At 37.8% G+C, this 22,270-nt stretch overlaps 1 protein-coding gene across 2 annotated transcripts in view; it reads right to left on the reverse strand.

Moving 5' to 3' along the window:
• SLC24A2 (solute carrier family 24 member 2) overlaps positions 1-22,270 on the reverse strand; it is a 147,549-nt gene that overhangs the window by 25,165 nt on the left and 100,114 nt on the right. For both annotated transcript variants that reach the window (XM_042804800.1, XM_042804799.1), the window contains 2 exons: positions 8,546-8,641; positions 5,290-5,378 (listed from right to left, as the gene is read on the reverse strand). In XM_042804800.1, the coding sequence (XP_042660734.1) occupies positions 5,290-5,378; positions 8,546-8,641 (185 nt within the window). The remainder of the gene's footprint in view (positions 1-5,289; positions 5,379-8,545; positions 8,642-22,270) is intronic.

Consider the following 22,270-nt stretch of genomic DNA (forward strand, 5'->3'; position numbering starts at 1 on the left):
AAAAGCTATTTTTTTCCCTTTTTCTTGCAGTCTTAGGCTGAGACCTTCCTTTCACAAGATGGATCCTTTGCTCAACATCAAACTTTTACAAGAATAGGGATTTTATAAGTAAGATAGAATTATTTGCATATTCCCTTCGTACTAGTGGAACATACAATTTTTAATGTACTTATTTTCAGATAACTCTTAACTTCAGTACAGACCTTCATATTTCTAAAATGCTTGTGTCTAGGGATTTAGACCCAGGCAACATGATGTGCACCACTGAAAAGTAAGAAAACCCCACAAATATGACTATGCTTGTTTTGCAAGTGGGAAAAACATGAAGACCATAGTGGAACTTGACAATGGAGGACAAAGAATTAGATCTCTATGCACGTCTTCTGTATCCTCACTCCAAACATGTTTTAGGAATACTTGATGACCTGCTATGTGAGCATATCCATTTCTCAGATCACAGTTTTCAGGACATTTTTTCCCCCAAAGGTATACTTGCAGCTTGATTCCTCAAGATGAACAGTGTCTCTAATTTTCTCAGTTCTAATTGATCATCACTGGGACATGTAGGCACTAATGGTAAGTTTTCTTAAGAGATTTTCTAAACAGCACTTATGGATCACAAAACTGCATCTTTGAACATATAGAAGTGGAAAACTGGAGAGAAGAAATTTTATATGACATTTTCCAAACTTTGACACTACAGCACTTCCTTTTGCAATGGAGCAAGGAAAAATCATCAGAAATTCAAGCCTCCAGATGGAATTCTACTCATGGTACAGAAGCAAATCATGTTCTCAGTGCAAAACTAAGAATACTTGTTCACAAAAAGAACATTTTCGAGAGCATTTGTAGGTCAAGACTGAGCTGTAATGAGTTCTTGTCGCTCAGCTTTAATGAGTGAGTTTTTGAAAGAGAAGGAGAAACTATTATTGAGGACTGGCTGGCATACTATTGTATGCCAGTATTATTTCCCTGAACAGAGCTGCTCTTAGAACTGATACCATTGTCTTTGAAGATGCACTATTTCCTAGGGGTAAGTTTGGAAGTACTAGAAAGAAGGACTAGGAAGGTGATGACCTATTTCCCTTTTTCAAATTCTAATCTTTATCAAAGGTCACATGAATGCTGTGTGTATGATTCTGTCATTGCCTGTAATTCTATAAATCAGGAACAATTCTATTAGTGTCCATGAGGTCAATATACAAAGCAGAAGGAAACTGAATAGCTAAGTGTTAGCTTCAGAGTGATGCCACAGCTTGGGAGGGTGTATCAGGAAGCTGTGCACAAAAAGCTAGGCAATACATTGAGGAAGGGTCCCTGCACAGTATAGAGTAGTCAGAGAATTTCACAGTGAGGTAGGTTCCTAAGTATCATAGACACATGTCTATTTGTTACATGGATGAGCAGACTTATTATTACAACTTTTCAAAAATTCCAATGTATAGTTTTAAACTACAAAATAGGTTCCAGTGTATCAATAACTGAAGCAAATTGAGATAGCAGCAGCTGTCAGATTATCACTGGAAGAAGACAAAATTAGAAAGGCCACTGGGGAGAAACACAGCCTGGGCCATCTCAAAATGTTATTAGGAGATTGCTATTTTTTATTGTGACAGCAGACACCTGAAATCCTTCCTTTCAGATTGATGGAGCTAAATCTGCAGAATCGCTCCTCCATCAGTTACAAATCTCCCAGCTCGCTGCATCTTGTCATTTGGTTAAGGATAAATAATGTATCCCATCTCTGATACAGCACAATAGTTTTTCAGACTGTCCCAGTAGTTGCTGAAATTAACATAAAAGTTCCAAACCCCGACTCACTGAAAGTTTAAAATGTCTAAAGGTAGATGAGAGGAAGACATTGGTGAGTAATGTACTCTTGCAATAATTGTCTCTCCTTACCCTGCAGTTGCTTGAAATTGAAACCATTGTCTTGAATGATGAGGCTGCTTGAACTTGCAGATTGCTGAACAAGCTTAGAAACTGCTTCATTACAATGCAAAATGATAGCACAAGGACACTGCTGTGAGATGTGACTGCTTAAGATTTTTTTTTTCTTCATTGTTTTCACTGAATAATCTTAGTGGAAAAAATCTTACAAAGCAAAACTAGTTTTCTTCTTAAGCTACTTAAGTCTATTAGAGTCTGTTAGAGTTTTCATACATCCCCCAGACAGATTTATATGCACTCTAGCAGGTTACATCAGGCTATGTCACTCTTATTGACCTTTGAGAACAGAAGTCTAAAAGCCACTCTGCTTTGGAATTTGTTGGAGTTTTTTTCCTAAAGTTAAAAAATAGTCCAAAGACATATTTCACTGCACTGGTGAGATTGGACTCTCAGAACAGGATCCAAATGGATCTGAAAATTGATTTTTCCTTACTTTAAAATGTTGAGTGTGGTGTTGAGATATTTTATCACACAGATTTTCCTCATCTCTCTTACATAAGAGAAATGCTTTGTTGGGCTGACAATGATCTGTAAGTGTCATGTCAGTCTGAACAACTTAGACTAACAGAAAAGGTAATTTAATGTTCTACTACGCTCTCCTTTCCATGGGAGACTAACTATCATTACTGATCATTCAGTATACCAAAAATACCCATCTCTTTTAGATCCTTGATTCTGATTCTCAATTTCTATTCCCAGAGACCAAAATTATCTGCAGTGAAGATAAATCTATCTGCCAGTATTTGGTGTACTATCACACCAGTTGGCCAGAATCATATAATTTTTCCACCTCCAACTGTGTAAGGCAAACAGAATCTTCTCCCAAAGACTCACCCTACTACACATTTTTACTTAGTCTTGCAGAACAAATTGGATAACCTCTTCCTGTCATAAGTATGTTTCAGTATAAATGATGCTCTTTGTGAGGGATAATTGTGTTTAGGAAGCAGTGAACAAACATAAACACACTCCATTATTTGTACACCAATTCTAATTTTTCCTGTGGGCTGCAGAACCTTTCAAGGAAAGAATTTCACCTACATTAATATTGCTCAGGTCATGAAGGAGGCCAGATGATCTCTGACTTGGACTAACAATTTTGTTAACTGGTAAGTGAAAGCAACTAAATTATCAGAACCTAAACCTGGGATGATTCAAAACAAAACATGCTCATTATATTTTTTGCATAATTTTGCTATATGTTAATGCAACACGGCTCATCCTACTTTTAATAAGGGGAAGCTCCTTATGGTATAGACCACTGCTCTGTCATCTTTTGCAGTACTTTTCTTGTATCACTATAGCCTAAGGAGAAGGCTAAGAAGCAAACTGTACGAACAAAAACATTATAAAAGCTTATGTGTCAAGGATTATTTTTAACAATATTATCTCTCTCTGTGTAGGTTTTGCTGTCTCAGTGTAAAAGAGCAGTGCTCAAATTTAGTAAAATCAATTCACTGATATTTTTCCCCTTGTTTGACTACTTGGGATGCAGGTGGCATTATTTTTTTTTTTTTTTTAATAAATAAAAGACATTTTAAAAGGGCCCGGAAGAGCCAAATTTTGCAGTCAGGTTAAGAATTACAACTTAAGAAATAAGCTAGTTTAACTACTGTATAGCTATTTGTCCTGGGTTTGAGTGAGTGGTGGGGTTTTTGGGTAGCAGGGGAGGGGGCTGCAGCAGTGGCCCCTGTGAGAAGCTTCTTGAAGCTCCTCTAGCTCCAAGTCAGCTCCACCTCTGCACCAAGGCCGAGCCAATCAGCTGTGACACTGTGATGACATATTTAAGAAGGGACCTGGTCAGGAGGAGTCAGACTTGTGAGGAGGAGTTGCAACATCTGCATGAACACCAAGGTCAGTGGAGGAATGGAGGAAGAAAGGAGGGGGGGAGGTGTGCCGGAGCAGAGACCCCCCTGTATCCTGTGGTGAGACGGCAGGGTGTCCCCCCACCTGCTACCCATGAAGGTCTATGGTGGAGCAATCACTGATATATGGTCTGTGGTGGGTCCCACATGAGCAGTTAAGGTGGCTGTGCCTGAAGTCAGCTGAGATCCTGTGGGAAGAAGCAGCCCCCAGTTGTTGTAGTTCAGTGCTGGGAGGATTGCAGCATGTAGGGGAGTCCCACACCAGAGCAGCTCAGGAAGGGCTGCAGCCCGTGGGAGGGACTCCAGTCAGAGAAAGTTGGTGTCCCACACCAGAGAAGCAGGGGAAATGCTGGGGCCCTTGGGAGGGACTCAAGTCAGAGAAAAGTTGTGGAGGACTGTCTCCTGTGAGAGGGGAACCACGATGCAGCAGAAGGAAGAAGTTCCAGAAGTTCCTTCCCCCACTGAAGATTGAAGAAGCGGCAGCACTGACTGCAACCCCAATCCCTGCCCCCTGCACCTCTGGGAGAGGAGGTAGAGATATGGGGAGCAGAGTTGAGCCCAGGAAGAAGGGAGGGGCGGGGGGAAGGTGTTCTCAAGATGTGCTAATGCTTCTCACTGACCTACTCTGTTAAGTGTTGTTGTTGTTAGCATCTGTAATAAATTTATGTTGTTTTTTCCTTCCCCTAATGAGTCTGTCTTTTGCCTGTGACCGTAATGAGTCATCTGTGGCTGTCTTATCTCAAATCTCAAGCCTTTGTTTATTTTCTCCTTCTCAGTGCTGGAGGGGTGAGGGGGGAGTGAATGGCTGTGTGGTGCTCAGTTGCCCTCTGGGCTCAAACCACGACACTATTTCAGTAGCCATTGTGCAAGTTAGACTAAGTTATGCAGTCTCTTATTATCTTTTTAGTTACAAAATACATATGTTTAAATAAATACATTAAAGTGTTTAATTACTTCTTTTGCAGATTTTAACCTTATGCAATAAGAGTCATAGAAAGACTTGCATACTATACCTCATTCAGCTTAATTTGTCATTTGTCTCAAGATAACAGAAAGCAGGATGGAAAAGTTTGTGTACAGCTCCTCTTTTATAACTACTTTTAACTGTACCATGAAGTACAACATGACAGACTGTCCTCTTAAGAGAACAGATTTTGTGCAATGTGAAGATATTCAGACAAGCAATTTCTATTAGCTATATTTGGGGCTGTGAACTTCTTATCTGGTAAGTAAAAATACATTTCCTAAAAGGATATGTTCCAGACTACCATCTTACCTTACACTGAAGGTCAGAGGAGCAAGAGAAGAGCTTTTATATGTGCCAAACCATATAATAGGTTAAGTTGTAAATGAAGATTAAATATATTGTAGACAGTTCATATTAATAACTTCTTGCTATTAAGATGTATACTTCCAGTGAAAAGCACAGTCAAACATACGATATAAAAGTAAAAAGAATAAAGAAGACATTAACCTCTTCTTCAACGTTATGGGCGATTCCATTCTGCACTGGTCCTGAATCACCTGGTGGTGTTACTGCAACTTCCACTTTTGCACTTTTTTCTGTGGCATCATCCATAAATAAGAGTGGGAAAACAACATAACATTAAGAAATGGATCTATTAGTGAAACTGCTGTCATATATTCAGTCTGAGTAAATCATCAAATACTGAAGGTGGACTAACATCTGCCTTTAAAGGAGACACCAAAATTATGTCTCACATTTGACCAGTACACATTTTGAATAGAAGTCTTATGTGTGGTGAGCTTGCATTTGAAGAAACTATTCTACTGGTACTTATGTCCTAGAAAAAATTGCATTCTTTGCAATATTCAGTGCTCTTTGTTTATGCTAAACTCAATGAACCTAATACTTCAGGTAAAAAGTGACATACAGCAATCTCCCCAGACATTCAAGAATGCAACGTTGCATTTACATGTGAGGGGATAGAGAATCATAGAATCATATAGGTTGGAAAAGACCTTTAAGATCAACAAGTCTAACTGTTAACCTAGCGCTGCCACGTCCATCACTAAACCATGTCCGTAAGTGCCACAACTACACCATACCTGCAGGGATGGTGACACAACCACTTCCCTGTGTAGCCTGTTCAATGCTTGACAACTCTTTCGATTAAGAAATTTTTCATAGCATCCCATCTAAACCTCCCCTGGCACAACATGAAGCCATTTCCTCCTGTCCTATCGCTTGTTACTAGGCAGAAGAGACTGATACCCACCTCACTACAACCTCCTTTCAGGTAGTTGTAGAGAGCGATAAGGTCTCTCCTGAGTCTCCTTTTCTCAAGTCTAAACAACCACAGTTCCCTCAGCCACTCCTCACAAGACCTGCACTCTAAACCCTTCACCAGCTTTGTTGCCCTTCACTGGACACACTCCAGCACCTCAGTGTCTTTCTCGTAGTGAGGGGCCCAAAACTGAACACACTATTTGAGGTGCGGCCTCACCAGTGATGAATACCGGGGGACAATCACTTCCCTAGTCCTGCTGGCCACACTATTACTGATACAAGCCAGGGTGCTACTGTCCTTCTCAGCCACCTGTGCATGCTGCTGGCTCATATTCAGCCAGCTGTTGACCAACAACCCCAGCTCATTTTCCACCAGGAAGCTCTCCAGTCACTCCTCCCCAAGCCTGTAGTATTGTGTGGGGTTGTTTTGACACAGGCACAGGACCCAGCACTGAGCCTTATTGAACCTCATACAGTTGGTCTTGGCTCATGGATCCACCTTGTCCAGATCACTCTGTAGAGCCATTTTACCCTCAAACAGATCAATACTCCCACCCAACCTGCTGTTGTCTGCAAACTTACTGAGGGTGCACTCAAACCCCTCATCCAAATAATTGATAAAGATATCAATCAGGACTGGCCCCAGTACTGAGCCCTGAGGAACACCACTTTTGACCAGACACCAACTGGATTTAACTCCATCCATCACAACTCTTTGGGCCCAGCCATCCAGACAGTTTTTCACCCAACAAAGTGTGCACTCTGTCCAAGCCATGAGCTGCCAGTTTCTCCAGGAGAATACTGTGGGAAACGGTGTTAAAAGCTTTACTGAAATCTAGGCAGGCAACATCCACAGCCTTCCCCTTATCCACTAAGCAGGTCACCTTGTCATAGAATGAGATGAGCTTAGTCAAGCAGGACTTGCCTTTCATAAACCAATGTTGATGGGCCTGATCAAGTGGTTGTCCTGTATGTGCCATGTGACTGCACCCAGGATGATCTACTCCATAACCTTCCCCAGCACTGAGGTCAGGCTGACAGGCCTTTTGTTCCTCAGATCCTCCTTCCAGTCCTTCTTGTAGATGGGTGTTACATTTGCTAACTTCTAGTCAACTAGGACCAGGACTGCTGATAAATGACCTGGCTTTGTGAGGACTTCCACCAGGTTCCTCAGTACATACATATTCAACAAGATAAAACTTTTATAACATACTAACCCCTGAAATTAGTAAAGTTACTTTCGATTTGTAATCAAGCTCTTTGTCATACAAAAAATGTGGGAAAAGAGTAAATGGATCATCTAATAACATTCCTTAACAGAGGATGAAATTTAAAACAGAGTCCTATGGTCCTTGTGCTAAATGTTCACAAGAATTAAAGTGATAAAATAGGGCTTTAGTTTCTTATACTAAATTTATTCAAATTGATTCTTAGTTTTATTATCTTGGAATTCTCTAAACAGTAATTACTTCTTTAAGTATGTACTAGATAAAAACGTGGCTAGTCAAAAATGCCTTGGACAATATAAAGTTATGGGGAATTGCAATATGAAATGTCTAACTTAAGCTCAGCATGCATTATGGTATGCTCTTGTGCACAGAAGTAAATACAGTTGGCTAGTTACATTACTGCTATCCTGAGATTCTTCTAAATTAAAAATCTGAGATCACAGTCATAACAGAGTGGCAGACTATCTGTAATTATTTCAGTGCATGTGTGTTGTCTCTTAACCCCAAAGACAGCATTATGGTTTATTAACAGACTGTCCCATCCAACTGCTTAATTCTGGAAGCAAATACTGTCTAAACATAGTACAAGGTCAGAAAAAGTCTCAATTAATAAAATGATTCAGCTTTTATCAGATACATTTGCATCTGGTTTTCTAATGCAGAGAACATGCAGAGGTAAAGTGGAGAAAACAGGACATAGTAGAGATTTTCTTTAAGTATAGGAACTTTTGAACTGAAATACAAATTCTTACTCCTAATGGAAAACCACAGTAAGCTAATTTTGAACAATTAGAATAGAAGAGCCTATATGACTCTCATCAAGTAGTAGATAGACAATTCAAATCTTAAATATGAAGGTTTTTTCTTTTTGTGACAAGGGTGAAACCATGGGTAACACATATTATCCTCAACTAGCAGCTCAATAAATTAATTAATTTTCACATATAAATTGTGAGAAAGTTTTGTCTCTATTTCTGTCACTTTAACACATATACAAAATCAGCACTGCTTTTTTCTTTTTAACCCTGTTGGGAGGCTTTCTAAATGCCCTAACTGACTTTCTATTCTTGCACTTTACTCCTGTCCCATCTAAAAATTTCATACTCTTTTGTATAGGGAATCAGAATATTTTTACTAAAATAGCATAAATGAAGTAGAAGGAAAAATTAATCCCTAAGGATTTTCAAGCAAAATTAAACAGCGAAAAAGGCCTTCAGGAATAGGTTTTAAGTCTGTACTGCTGCACTCACCATGATTAGCAGCTCCATTCTGCCTTTCATCATCTTCCACCTGGCACTTCTTTTTGGCAATCTTATGCAGAATTGACGCCCTTTCCTTGAACTTTCCTAAAAGAAAGCATTGCTATTATTAAAATGCTGCCATTTTGAGACACTAAGATTCTTTGCTGCAGTTTAGACTCCATAAATCAATGCTGACAATCCATTTTCATCTCTCCTCAAATAGTAAAACGTTATTAAAAACCATCTGATGTTCCCATATATATTTTTTTTTTATTTTTAATGGAAAGATAAATGTAATTTTTTTTTTTTTTCTATTCTGAGAACTCAGCAACAAATTGAACAAGAAATTGAAAACAAAAGCTATTAATTTTCTTTGGAAGCAGTCAGTAAATTTCCACCTATAAAAGAGATGGTATAGGATTTCAGACTAAAGAGAAGATGAATACTGATGAATAAAGATATTATAAACAAACAGAAACAGTTTCAGGTCTCAATTAGTGGTACAGTAACACAGAATTTCATATGAATCCATATGTTGCATCATGGTGACTGTGGTCAATTCTGCCACTTTGCACCCATCTATGTGCCTGTGACTTCTACAGATAGTTCAGAAGGGGAAGAAGATAACTCCAGGATACATGATTTCTGATATCAGTTTCTCAAAGGTAAATTTTCTTCTAAACTTGCTGGGTGGTTTCTATCTCCCATGAGGTTAATCATGCATCTCATCATCTTGACTGTCTCCAGGGCAACCCATCTCATCCTAAGAGAGGCCCCCGATCCTGTCACTCTTTATTGATGACTGAGTCTAAATGACACATTAAAACTAGACAATGTAAAAGATGGTAAATATTAAGTGAAATTAATTTAATCTTTCCTCTACACTACTGATTTTTCTACATAAGGACTCTTTGGACAGCTTATGACAGTCTATGCCACGTAGAAAGATGATGTATCTGCTTTTATTGCTATCTTCATTGCTATTGCTCTTTAAGTCTTTTTTTTTTATCTTTTTAAAAATGTAACTGGTGGATATAGAAGAGTGCACTTCTAATTAAGAACACTATTACCATACAGGGCCTGTGACTGGTTTAATTCTACATCTCCAGTTAAAAAAATACATTGAAAACTGTTGGTGATCTGCAGCAAAACCAGCACAGGCTTAAGACCAAAGATATTTCAGTGGAATCACATAATTGATTAACAGTGGTAAGTAACATGAGAAGTCATGAATTAACTCAGTTAGTTGGATAACAGTCACTGTTTTCAAGCCAAAATAAAAGACACTAAAAAAAAAATCATTAGTAAAGAAAGTAATCCTCTCTTCCCTTCTCACAAATGGAAACTTCAAACCCTTGTACCAATGCTTTTGTATGTGAAGCAGCATGTGCATAGTTCACAGGGACTAGCAGCTATCATTTGCTGGGAAGTGGAATTAATTTGTCAACAGCAAATCACTTGGAGAGTAATAAAAATACCACAAATATTTAATAGCAGTATTGTCCTTTCAGCAGCTGCTATCCATGCTCTAAAAAAATAACTAGCCATTCACAATATACTGCAAAGATTATCTTTTTTGGTACATGGTACCTAGAGTAAAATTGCCTGCAGAAGAGTATCTAAGTGTAGAACACAATCATAAACAGTAAGCCATCTCATTATTTCAGTGCACAGGGTCAATCGCAGAGATTTCAGTTAGAAGGGGAATAAGAAACAAAGAGTTACAGAAAAAGAGAGAGAGAGGGAAAATAATTGCATGGGATACCAGGTAAGATAAATTAAAAACAGAGAAAAAAGTGCAAATCATATTTCCAAATATTTTAAGCTGAAATGCTACAAGCCAAGTCTGTTCCTAACTTCTTTTGAAACACTAGGAGCATTTAGAAAGTGCTTATCCAGAAGCATGTGTAGATACTGAAAGTTGTCTGTACAATTTTCATACAATGTGTATGTCAGTTTGCTAAAGGATTGCTTTAGGTTTCAGACTCCAATTCAGCTTCATGTGTTTGAGAATTTGGCTTGTGATGCCTCAAATACACAAATGTATTTCTTTGCCAGTGATGCTAATGATGCAATTGAGACATTTTCTAAGAAATATCTGTGGAACCATCCATGTGTCCACCTACTCCAGGATGGTGTAGGACCTTTTTATTTAAGATTAAATTTAAAAAGTCAAAGTGAGGCAGAATTCTATAAGGACACTCTAGTATCTTATATGAGACTGTTTGAAATTTTTTAGGTTTTTTTAATAGAGAAACTTGAGCCATTATTGAACTGAAAAGAAAATATCTCCTCAGAGATTCACACTGGTTTAGATTAGCTGAATTGAAGTTGTCTTCAATTTTTTTCACATTTCCAAAAGCCTCCTCCCATCTTTAGGAAGAATTTATTACACTGACTTTCAACATTGTAAGTTACACTGCTTCATTCAGGAGACTGTTCCACAGTTCTAAGTTATTGTCATGGAAATTAACCTTAACATTTCAAATGGAAACTGTATTTTGGCTTATTTTTATTTATCAGTACATTCATGGTTCAGCTTACATTGTTTTACATCATTACCTTCCATTTGATTCACTCAGTATAGGTAACAAACAGTGTGAGGAAATAATGAAAAGACATAATATCAACTATCAAAAGCATGAAACAGGAAAGCAGTAGTACTAGCCTGCATGAAGACAAGGAGATGTAAAACGACAGCAGAGCTATACCTCCTCCCTCCCTTTCCCTGCCATTTTCTTCCTTCAAACCAACACAAAACTTGTTCAGTGAAGGGGAAGCACAGAGCCTCTAGGAAAAAGGACGAGCTCAGGATATTTCTAGGTCATTAAAATTTACAGGAAGTCCCAAAGGTTTTACCTTAGGCACAGATCTTCTCGCATACCTTTTTTATCATCTTCAGGTTGGGTTATAAAATAATCCACAGGAATTTTATGTTACTGTTCTTATTTCTAGGAGAAGGTAGGAGCTTGTATTTCTTCAGTCCTATGTACTATGGGTTTGACTATGTAAGAGTAATTTTCACACCATCTAATATAATAAGAGTTTAAGTGAATTAAAGTGTTCAATCTCATGGACCCAAAATAGGACAGATTGTTATGGAGAATTCTTAATTAATCTACATTTGCTGATATCAGACAGATTTTGCAGCTCATTTTAGTTTACAAAGGATGGGGTAGAAGGAACAGGAGATCAAGACCGGGTGATTAGCAAAGAAGGTAGCTTAAAACTAAATTGGTTTTATTTGAATATATGCAAACAAATCAATATTCTATAATATAGATATACCTTGATCTGCATAAGTAACTCCAGCTGGCATCTATTGACAGAAATATTTCTCCTGATCAAGGATATATTAAAAAAGCCAGTCCTTTGATGACAATCTAAATTGCAGACTACAGATTCCCTGGGTCAGAAAAGCCTTTGATTTGATAGGAAAACAGTTTATCTTCAGAACTTCACTTGTTCAAAAAATTCAACACTCTACCATTAGTCTAGTTTTCAGTCTCTGATTAAATGCAAATTATTATATTTGGGCAGCTATAGCCAAGCTTTCATGAGTCTGAAGATGTCAAATCTGTGGCTGTTGAGCAGTCTGAACTGTATCTACCAGTTATGCTCATGGCCAGATGTGGAACACAGCTAGTGGGTCACAACTGATAAATTCCAGAAATCCACACCACATGCTTTCTCCTTTAACTTTAAAATCCCACAGAAGCATTGAATGAAAATATATATAGTTTTGTCATGCTGTAGGCTGTTGGTGGAGGTTACTTGACAGCACAAAATTACTGTGAGGGTCTCTTCCCATCTGCTAGGGTGTATTGTCTCTCCCAGTTAGGCCTGATTAATCTGCAATTAATTTAAAGGCACTTTCAGACAAAATAGGAGCAAACAAACCATAGAGATCAGTTTCTGAGACCTGGAGCACAATGGCCCTCTGGCCATTGGGCTATATCTGATTCTGTATTGTGACCTAACCATTACTTTTTGTCTTGGTTCTAATGTAGAAGGAAGAATAGATGTGCTTGTGCTTCTTCACCAGAGGACTGAAAGATTTGTTACCTATCTCCACACAGGGTTTGAACACCTGGAGGTAGGAATCTAATATATTAGAAAAAAATTAATGGATTTGTAACTGGGTTTACATGTTTCTGTGACTAAATTTCTGTACAAAATATACAAAAAGCTCAGTCAAAAAAGGCATTGAAAGAGGAAAATGGATAACGCAAGTAAGTGTGATGAAGAGTGATAGTGATTATACTTTTGAAAATCCAAAAAGAAATTTCAAAATATAGCACACTGATCTAAATAAAGCTTCTGAGATACACTATTCATTACTTGCTTAGTGAAAGACATGTGAAAATGATGATGACAGTTGTATTTGAGAAGGTAAACTGTATCATAGACTCTCATCAGTGTTAATATTTCTAATGACAAAGAGCTTCCTTTATTTTTGCTACCGGAAGATTTTTGCTATTGTACATTATGGTCCTGGATTATTTATTCATGAGGAGTGCTTTCTGAGATGACACTGAACATTAACAACATTATTTCAGTACAGGCACAGTATTAATATATACATGTATGTATTACACTTGCATGGGTATTTTCCCACAAATAGCTACATTTAACCGTCAATACATTATTTATGATTATCAGAAGGCTATTAATGTAGTGACTGTTTTTGAAATCATAGATTTAATACTTCAGCACAAAAAATAAAAACTGGAACAAACACAACTCTGAGGCTACAATGAGAAATGACCTTCACATCTTGACTGTAATGAAGACTAAGATGAGATATACTGCAAAAGTTTTAGCTCTGGTAGCCATATCTGAATGACCTGGGTTAATGACTCATTTCAAGGGCTTAAGAAGTGTATTTAAACAACATAGAAACCACTGTTTGCCCAGTAAAATCTCCTCTCAGACATCTTTTCTTATATTAGTGCTACCCCTGTGAATCTGTGCAACAGAGGGTGGTGTGGCAAGACTGCTCTATGAGATCACTACTCTACTACAGGAGAAAACAGCATCTTGCAACATCAGGCACAAAGGTGGAAGGAACAGTTTCCTACAGTCAGTCCAAAAATAGTACAGTTATATTTGAGTATCAGCAGCAGATACAGAAAGTGGGAAATAGTAAGAAGCTGTCACTTTTTCCCCTCTGCCCTGAAGAAAAGATCATGAGTAAGCTATATAATGAAGGTTTTCTTAAAACCTTTTTAACTTCAAGATTAACCTAAACTAGAAAATAGCTGTGTTTTTAAATACAGAGAATTAAGGTCTTTGCCTTATATTCCCAACATTAAAAATAAATAGGAATAGGTGGCTAAATTTCCTACAGGTGTCAAGCTTATCTCCATCTTCAAATATGCCACTAATTACTAAACTGAACATTCATAAAACCATCTGTTTGGCATTATAATCAGAGAGCTGTACAAGACGCCTTGATCCTACAAACAATTGGGTCTCAGTTCAGGGAAACTTCCAAATTTTAGAAATGCTGACTGCACTAGGACTGAATGCATATGCTGGAAATTTAGTACACAGTTATCGGCTTTCCTGAATTAGTATAATAAAATGCAATGCTTTTGAATCAGCAGAAAAACTTCCTGAGATTTCATTGAGCCCTGATTCAGGCCCTAATTACTTCCTTCTTGTATTGCTAGTATTGCTAGAATTGGGAATTTAAATTACATATTTTTTGCTTTGCAACTAAGTTTACAATTAATAGGCCAGGAATAGTCATGCGTAGTTTTTAACATTTATTCATTACTTTTGAATAAGACAGTAAATTGAAGTCACTTAATAAGTGTTCTCAAATTGAGTGATTTGAGCATTCATAAATCAATTAATCTTCTTGAATGTATTGTAAACATGGCATAAAATAAGCATTTACAATTATGTTATACTGTGCTGTATAATTTGTGAGTGTAGTTTTGCATGTATGTTCTTTAATAAAAGCATTCCATTGTATTTCTTTATTTGAAATAGCAAAACTGAAATGCTGAAAACAAAAACCTGAAAAAAGAGCCATAACTGATTGTGTTGTCAATGAAGACATGCAAAAAGGAGTTATTCTAAAATGGAGAAACTGAAAATAGCACTAAGAAAAATAAAGGAAAAAGTAAACATATAAAAGGCGCTTAAAGGGCTTCAAAAAAAGCTGATACAAACAATTCTAAAATATTTCTTACCTTCTTCAGTTATTGTGTCATAATATTTTAGGTTTCCATATGATCCAAGCTCTATAACATCACAGTAAAAGACACAAAGATAAGGAACTAGCAGACATTCAAGAAATGTACATGTTTTTGCACGTGCTTCATAAACTCGAACAGTGATTATGGAAAAAACTGCAGGACAGCGAAACACAGATTACAGAAATGGCAGTGCCTTGCTCCATAGAAATTTCACAGGTCATTGGCTTTAGATAAATAACTTGCTAAACTGAGATACAGGAGAAGCACTAAAATCTGAAATTCAGCCCTTTCAAGGTGACTGCCAATTTGGTGCTTCCACATTTGGGCAAACATAACAAACTTTGACAGCACCTAATTAGCAGGAGCTTTGGAAACTAAGTTCCTTTAACATTCCCCAGGTCAGACATTCAAATACTTACAGATCCAAATTAAGCAAAAAAATCTCAACACATAACCTAAGGAACTGTTCATAATCCCACAAACCTTATTTTGATATCAGGGCTGATGTTGACTTGCATTAGAGTGGTTACTTAATTTAACCACTCTCTTGTCACTTGTGAAATCAGAAAAAAGTATTTCCTCACTTCATCAGGTGCTATGAGACCTAAATTAATTAAGTCATTAAATAGATCTGAATGTATTGCATTATTATATTCCAGCAGGGTGGAGAAAATAATGAAATGCATAGAACTCCAGACCTTTAAGGCTAATATTTTTCTGCATGATAAAACATTGGAATCACCTTTTTTTTCCCAGATGTTGCTTTACATTTCATTTCTTAAAGTGCTTTTTTCTTAAAGTTTGGCATGTATGTAAATATATATAGAAATACAATAATTAATATAGGTCTACAGAACAGGACAGAGAAAAATTAAGCACAAGGAGGAATTTGTAAATTACTTGTCTGAGGAATTTGTGGATGATTTCACTCATAATTTTTATGTAAAGTTCTACAACTGAGCTTTTGAGCAACAGCTCAATGTCCAGATGGAGATCAGTGACAAATTGTGTCCCTCAGGGGTCTGTAGTGGGACCAGTACTGTTTAATAGCTTTATCAATGACATAGACAGTGGGGTCAAGTGCAGCTTCAATATATTTGCGAACAACACCCAGATGAGTGGTGCGGTTGACACACCTGAGGGACAGAATGCCATCCAGAGGGATCTGGACAAGCTTGAGAAGTGGGCCTATGTGAACCTCATGAAGTACAAGGCCAAGTACAAGGTTCTGCACCTGGGTCGGTGCAACTCCTTGTATCAATACAGGCTGTGGGATGAAGGGTTTGATAGATGGCCTAGCTGAAAAGGACTGTGGGGTATTGGATGAAAAGCTGGACATGAGCCAGCAATGTGCACTTGCAGCCCAAAAAGCAAACAGTATCCTGGGCTGTATCAAAAGAAGTGTGGCCAGCAAGTCGAGGGAGGTGATTCTGTCCTTCTACTCCACTCTGGTGGGACCCCACCTGGAGTTCTGTGTTCAGCTCTGTAGTCCTCAGCACAGGTAAGACATGGACCTGCCAGAGCTGGTCCAGAGGAGGGTCACAAAAATGATCAGAGGGATCATGAAGAGAGGCTGAGAGAGTTAGGCTTGTTCAGACTGGGTAAGAGATGGCTCCAGAGATACCACATTGCAGCCTTTCAATTCTTAAAAGGCTATATTCTTAAAAGGACTATAAGAAAGATTAGGACAAACTTTTTAGTAGGTTCTGTTGCATTAGGAGAAGGGGTAACAGTTTTAAACTAAAAGAGTGTAGATTTAGACTAGACATAAGAGAGAAATTTTTTACAATGAGGGTGATGAGACACTGGAACATTTTTCCCCGAGATATAGTAGATGCCCTATCCAAGGGGGAAACTTCCAAGGTCAGGATGGACAGGGCTCTGAGCTACCCAAACTAATTGAAGATGTCCCTGATCATTGCAGGGTGAGGGTTACTAGTTGACCTTAAATATCCCTTCCAACCCAAACTATTCTATGACTCTATGAAATCATAGAATATGATTTTATTTTGTTTTCAGTGTTCATTCACTAAGTACTGCAGGTGCGGTCTGCAGTGAAATACTGATTTTTGCCTTTTAAGTGTAGTCCTCCAGGCTGCCATACAAAGAAAGCATAGCCAGTATTTCTCTTTGCTGTCCTGCTACAGCAAAGATCTCAGATACAGACTGCAGTTGTCCCTATCCGAAATGAACCTGGTTCAGAGTTTCTCAAAATACTGATAAGATATACAGATATTTTAGAGATAGCAACCTGCATTGCTAAAGGTGTGTATCCCTTCACAAAAAAATGTGAACTCAGGCTCTCAAAACAAAGTAATGCATTGTGGGTTTCTTTGACAAGCATAAGATTTTCACTTTGCATAAAAATCGTATTTGTATGAAAATTCATGTCACACTTCTCCAAGGTAAGTCAACAGTTTCAAAGTTGACATATCTTTTATTCAAAAAAAAAAAAAAAAAACAGCTAAAGAGAAATCACCAAAGACAAACCCCTGAACTTCTAGTGTAATTTCACCATTGCATTTACTTGACTTTTCTTGTGTTTGACTTCAACAGTCATGAAGGCATCAAGACATAATCCTTAATCAGCTTCAGTGGGAGCTTGGCTTAAAAGGAATTGTGAGGCATTCTGGGACAAGCAGATGGAGAGCATATACTTTTCATGAGTTTTCATACTCATAAATTCAACCTACCAAAAGGTTGAATAAGTAAGACATAAAGGAGAAGTGAAATGAGAGAGTAAGGGATCAAATTTGATAATGAAATTGAGAATGAGCATGTGGCCAAGAACTGCAACTTAAAATCAAGTAAATAATTATTAAAAAGATTGTATATGTGAGGTCTAACCGAGTACTGGAGACAGAAAAGAACTTTTGTGCAAAAGGTTGCACACACAATTCTGAAAGTTAACAAGTTCCTGACAATTAAAGACATTAGTTTGGTAATCCACTCTTCCCAGTTACATCTTTGTGATATGACCTCTGATTTTCACTTACTGTTGTCATCATGTTTCACACAATCTCCTTTTTCTATTTGCATTTTTTAAAAGAAGCTTGAGGAGTTAGGCCAAAGGACTTAGAGGATTTCATTTTATAATATCAAGGAGGACTAGTTTGTCCTTCCCTCATCTTTATCATTATTCTTTCTAGCTGTCATAGTCTTTAGAAAAATTCAATTAGATGATCAGAGACATATCCATAACCAAAAAAAGAACACCACTTCAAAAGTCTTGCTAAGTAGTGGCTATCCAATCTAAATAGGAATCAAAGCTTGATTTAGTTTCATCAGTAATGTTAGATTAAGAACAAAGAACTTGCAGTGCTAAAAACTTGTGAAAGACCTAGTGGAGATTAACATTACATGTGTAAAATGAGAGTCCTAGACTCTAGCAGATCTTTAATCAAAAATAATGCTTTCATACATGGACTATTTGAATGAAAATCCCCAAATCCCAACAACTGAAGGATCTCAGGTATTGTGAATTTTAAAAAGGAAGAATTATTTTTAAATAATTTTCTGAATTTCATAAACCTCTTAACTTTCTCACAGAGTACCTATATCCCATCTTGGATAGACTGGAACTGCTGTGGGAGTTTGTATGTGTTATCACTGCAGAATGCAGAGGATAAAAAACAAATGTTTTAAATAGCAGAAGACTTTTTCTCCTACAATCTCCAGATAATCCAACCTATGCAAGTCATAATTAAATATTGTAGATTACATTTTTACTTGTGGACCTTCAAGCTGCCAGTTCTTGCAAAATGAGAACTTTGCCACTGATCTGGTGTCGTGGAAAATATAAAGTAACCTCTTTTGGATCTGAGTAATACAGTAAATAATAATAGTTGCATGCATTTTATAATTACATAATTTTGGATTATGCTACTACCAGTGCTGATTTATTAACACTTCTAAGCAAATAAAGAAATTAAATGAAGACTTAGAGGCACTTGACCAGTAAGGAGTACATTGGGAGTAACTAAATTATGTAATACTTTGTGCATCTGAGCTCTTAAACACGTGGTCACCTTTCATCTTGTCTTTAAATTAGAAGCCTTCTATTCTTGCTCTCTCTCCTCAAGTGTCCTGTCTTAGTTTGGGCTGAAATAGAGTTAATATTCCTTTTCAGGGACTAGATGAGTGCTGTGTTTTGGATTTAGCTTTGGGTTTGGTATGGGAAAAATGCTGATAGCACACTGATGTTTTCAGCTGCTACCAAGACTTCAAGGACTCTCCGACTCTCCATGTCCTGCCTGTGCGCAAGGGCACAGAGAGCAGGGAGGGAGCACGGCCACAGCACCTGACCCTAACTGGCCAGTGAAATATTCCATATCATGGAACGTCATGCTCACTATATAAAGGAGGGGTGGTTGGGAAGGAGCTCTCTCTCTTGCTTCCGGGATTGCGATTGTGGGATCTTGGTATCTCGGGGTTGCTGGCCGGGAACGGGCTGGATATTGGTTAGCGGGTGGTGAGCAATTACGCTGTACATTGCCTGTTTATATATTTCTTTTTGTTTTCCCCCCATCATCGTTATTGTTTTCATTTTATTGCCATTATTAAACTGTTCTTATCTCAGCCTGCGAGTCTCCCTTCACCCCTCTAATCCCCTCCCCCATTCCAAGGTGGGGAGGGGGAAGGGAGGGGGATTAGATGCGGTGGTTGGTTGCCGATCAGGCCCAAACCACAACATGTCCTTACTCTGTTTTTTATTGTAGGTGGTTTTGTCTTGATAATAATCTTATTAAAGTTGTCTGCTTTTATTATAATTATTTGATTGCAATTTTATCAAATTGGAGTGTGAACAGAAATATAATTAAAAATTTATACAATCATATCAGTAAAATTCTGGGCAGCTCAGCATAGTCACAACACCCAAGAGCATGGTCTGCCTATTACCTCGCTCTTAGTGCAGCATTTAAAATGAAGACTGAAACCCCACTATTTTTACAGTATTACTATCCTGTGTCAGACCCTGCTATTGATATTTTTAGGCGATTTTTTTTTTTTTTTTAATTTAAGAGAAGTGTGAAGTTGGTTGTTCCTGAGGGCTTTGTTTCCTTTTCCATCTTCTTTCACTCATAAGTTACCTTTGTGCCATCTGCCAACAAACTCTTGAAGACAGGTGCCATATATTCTCTAGAATGTAGTAACACCAAAAGACAACCAATACATAACAGAATTGACCCTGCCTGGATCAAACACAACTCCTGATAACTTTGAAGGGGGGTATTTATCTTTGCAGAATTTTCAAATATTCATGAAAACAGAAATTCCAAGATGTAGAATTGAAAACCTTGTCCTACTGATGATATTGGAAGATTTACCACTCATCCTGATGCACCAGGATTTCACTGAGTGTCTGTGGGAGCAGACAGTGTGGGGTGCCAGACACATACAACTCCAACTGCAATAAATTCCATCTGTGCTAGTTTTCAGCTTGTCCAAGGAGAAACATGCAAGGGCAGCATACATTCATCTCACTACCCATCCATAAAATCTAACTAACCGGTGGAGGATAAAGTCATCTGCAATGTGCAAACTGTTCCAAAGGAAATCTTCCACTTTTATCTTCAATAGGAAGTCCCTCATAGCTACTATTATTCCCTGATCTGTACAGGTTTATAAATTATTCATGGTCTTTGTTGTTAATATTTTTAACAAGGAAATTCAGAGTTAGAAAGAAACTTAAACTGAAGCTAAAGCCATTAAGCATGGAAATGCAGAGTCAGGACAGCTGTACCCTGCTCTGGGATCACGCTTGTATTTAAATATTCATGTCTTCTTTGCCCACTCTGTAGGGAATCCCAAGAAGAATATGCCATTTGAAGAACAGGGCATCACTAGAAAATATCATGGAGATGAGAGACAGAAAATTTGACTGCAATGAGCAGTGTGAATAGATTCCAGTTAAACGAATAAAACATGACATTCAGAAATACATTGTTGCAAAGCCTAACACTTACCACAAAACAAACATAAGAATTAAATTTCACATTTTCAAAAATAAATTTTAGAAAAGGCAATAGAAAAATTCCATTATTTAAAATTTGTTACCTACAAAGAGCAATACTGATTTAAAAGGGAGACCTGTTCTTCAATTTTTAAGCAGCTAGAAATTCTGTCCATGAAACTAGCAATGAGTGCTGCCTTCTCTCTGTATTTTGGGACCATCTGAACTTAAATAGACCTGACATTTATTGCTCCAGAGTTTGAGCGCATCATAACACAGAGCTGCATTTTGCCATTGAACTGCCCATTCTGAGAGAAACTTGTAAGGGTTTCTTTGCACCCCAAGTTATGTATCACAAAACCAATTTTTGCTACATGTCACTATCTATAGACATATTCTGTGGAGGACTGGATAAAAATTGCAATCTGGCTCACCCTGCAGTCACGGAAATGCAGATGCTGTCTTTAGAAAAAGCAAGACCAGCATCCCCAAAGCATGACAAAATTGAAGTGGTCCCTGCATGTATGTTAAAAAAACTCACTCAGTAAAATAATTCAGACTTCAAAAGTCTACTTCTTTGGCTGTAGATATGCATTTGTGACTGACATTTAGATAAATCAGCTGAACCAAAACTTCATAACAAAATTCTCTTAATTAGATATCATTTTGTCTATGCCAAAAGCACACACCTTTGTAGACAGCTCAGTTTCCACAGCTGTTACAGTGACATTTATATCTTCTGTGTGTTACATGGAAGTTTGTAAATTCAACTGCTATCCATTTCTGGCTTTGAAATCTTAAGTAATACTGGGGGAAAAAGCTATTTAACTTACCTATCTCAACTTTCTGACAGATATTAACAGGGCTACCTAAAATACCATCTCCTCCCATTTAAATAGATATAACCTACAGTTCTACTCTTAACTATGCTGTTGCTCACTCTGGCAGTGTGGAGAGTTCTACCTACAGTTTCTGAATTCAGTTTGATGTTGGAGCTATCTGTAAAAATACTCATCTCATCTACATTAATCATTCTACCTCAGGTACCAAAATTAGAAACACAATTTCTGTGGTCTCTATCACAGTTGAAAGGAAAAGAAAGGAGAAAGAAGGCCTCACTGGAGAGTGATATGTCTCATCGCTTTGCCAATCTCATTTAGCTGTTTAAAATCTTCCCCAGAAAAAAGCTTTCTTCTTGCTAATGACTGGTGCAGAGAACCACACTACTGAAAGCAATGTGCCTTTGCAGCAAAGGCAGCCAACAGCATCCTTGGCTCCATTAGGCAAAGCAATGCCAGCAGGTCAAGTGAGGTGATACTCTCCCTCCAGCCAGTGCTGGTGAGACATACCTGAGTGCTGGGTCCAGTCCTGGGCTTGCCAGTACAGAAGAGCCATGGACATACTGGAACAAGTTCAGCACTGGGCCACAAAGACCATAAAGAGACTGGAGCATCTCTCATATGAGGAGAGGCTGAGAGAGCCTGAAGGAGGGAAGGTTCAGGGTGATCTTATCCACATGTATAAATACAGGGAGGGAATGAAGAAGAGGGAACGAGATTCTTCTCAGAAGTG

Source organism: Tyto alba, unplaced genomic scaffold (genome assembly GCF_018691265.1).
Source record: "Tyto alba isolate M040663 unplaced genomic scaffold, T.alba_DEE_v4.0 Super-Scaffold_42, whole genome shotgun sequence".
NCBI classification, from domain to species: Eukaryota; Metazoa; Chordata; class Aves; order Strigiformes; family Tytonidae; genus Tyto; species Tyto alba.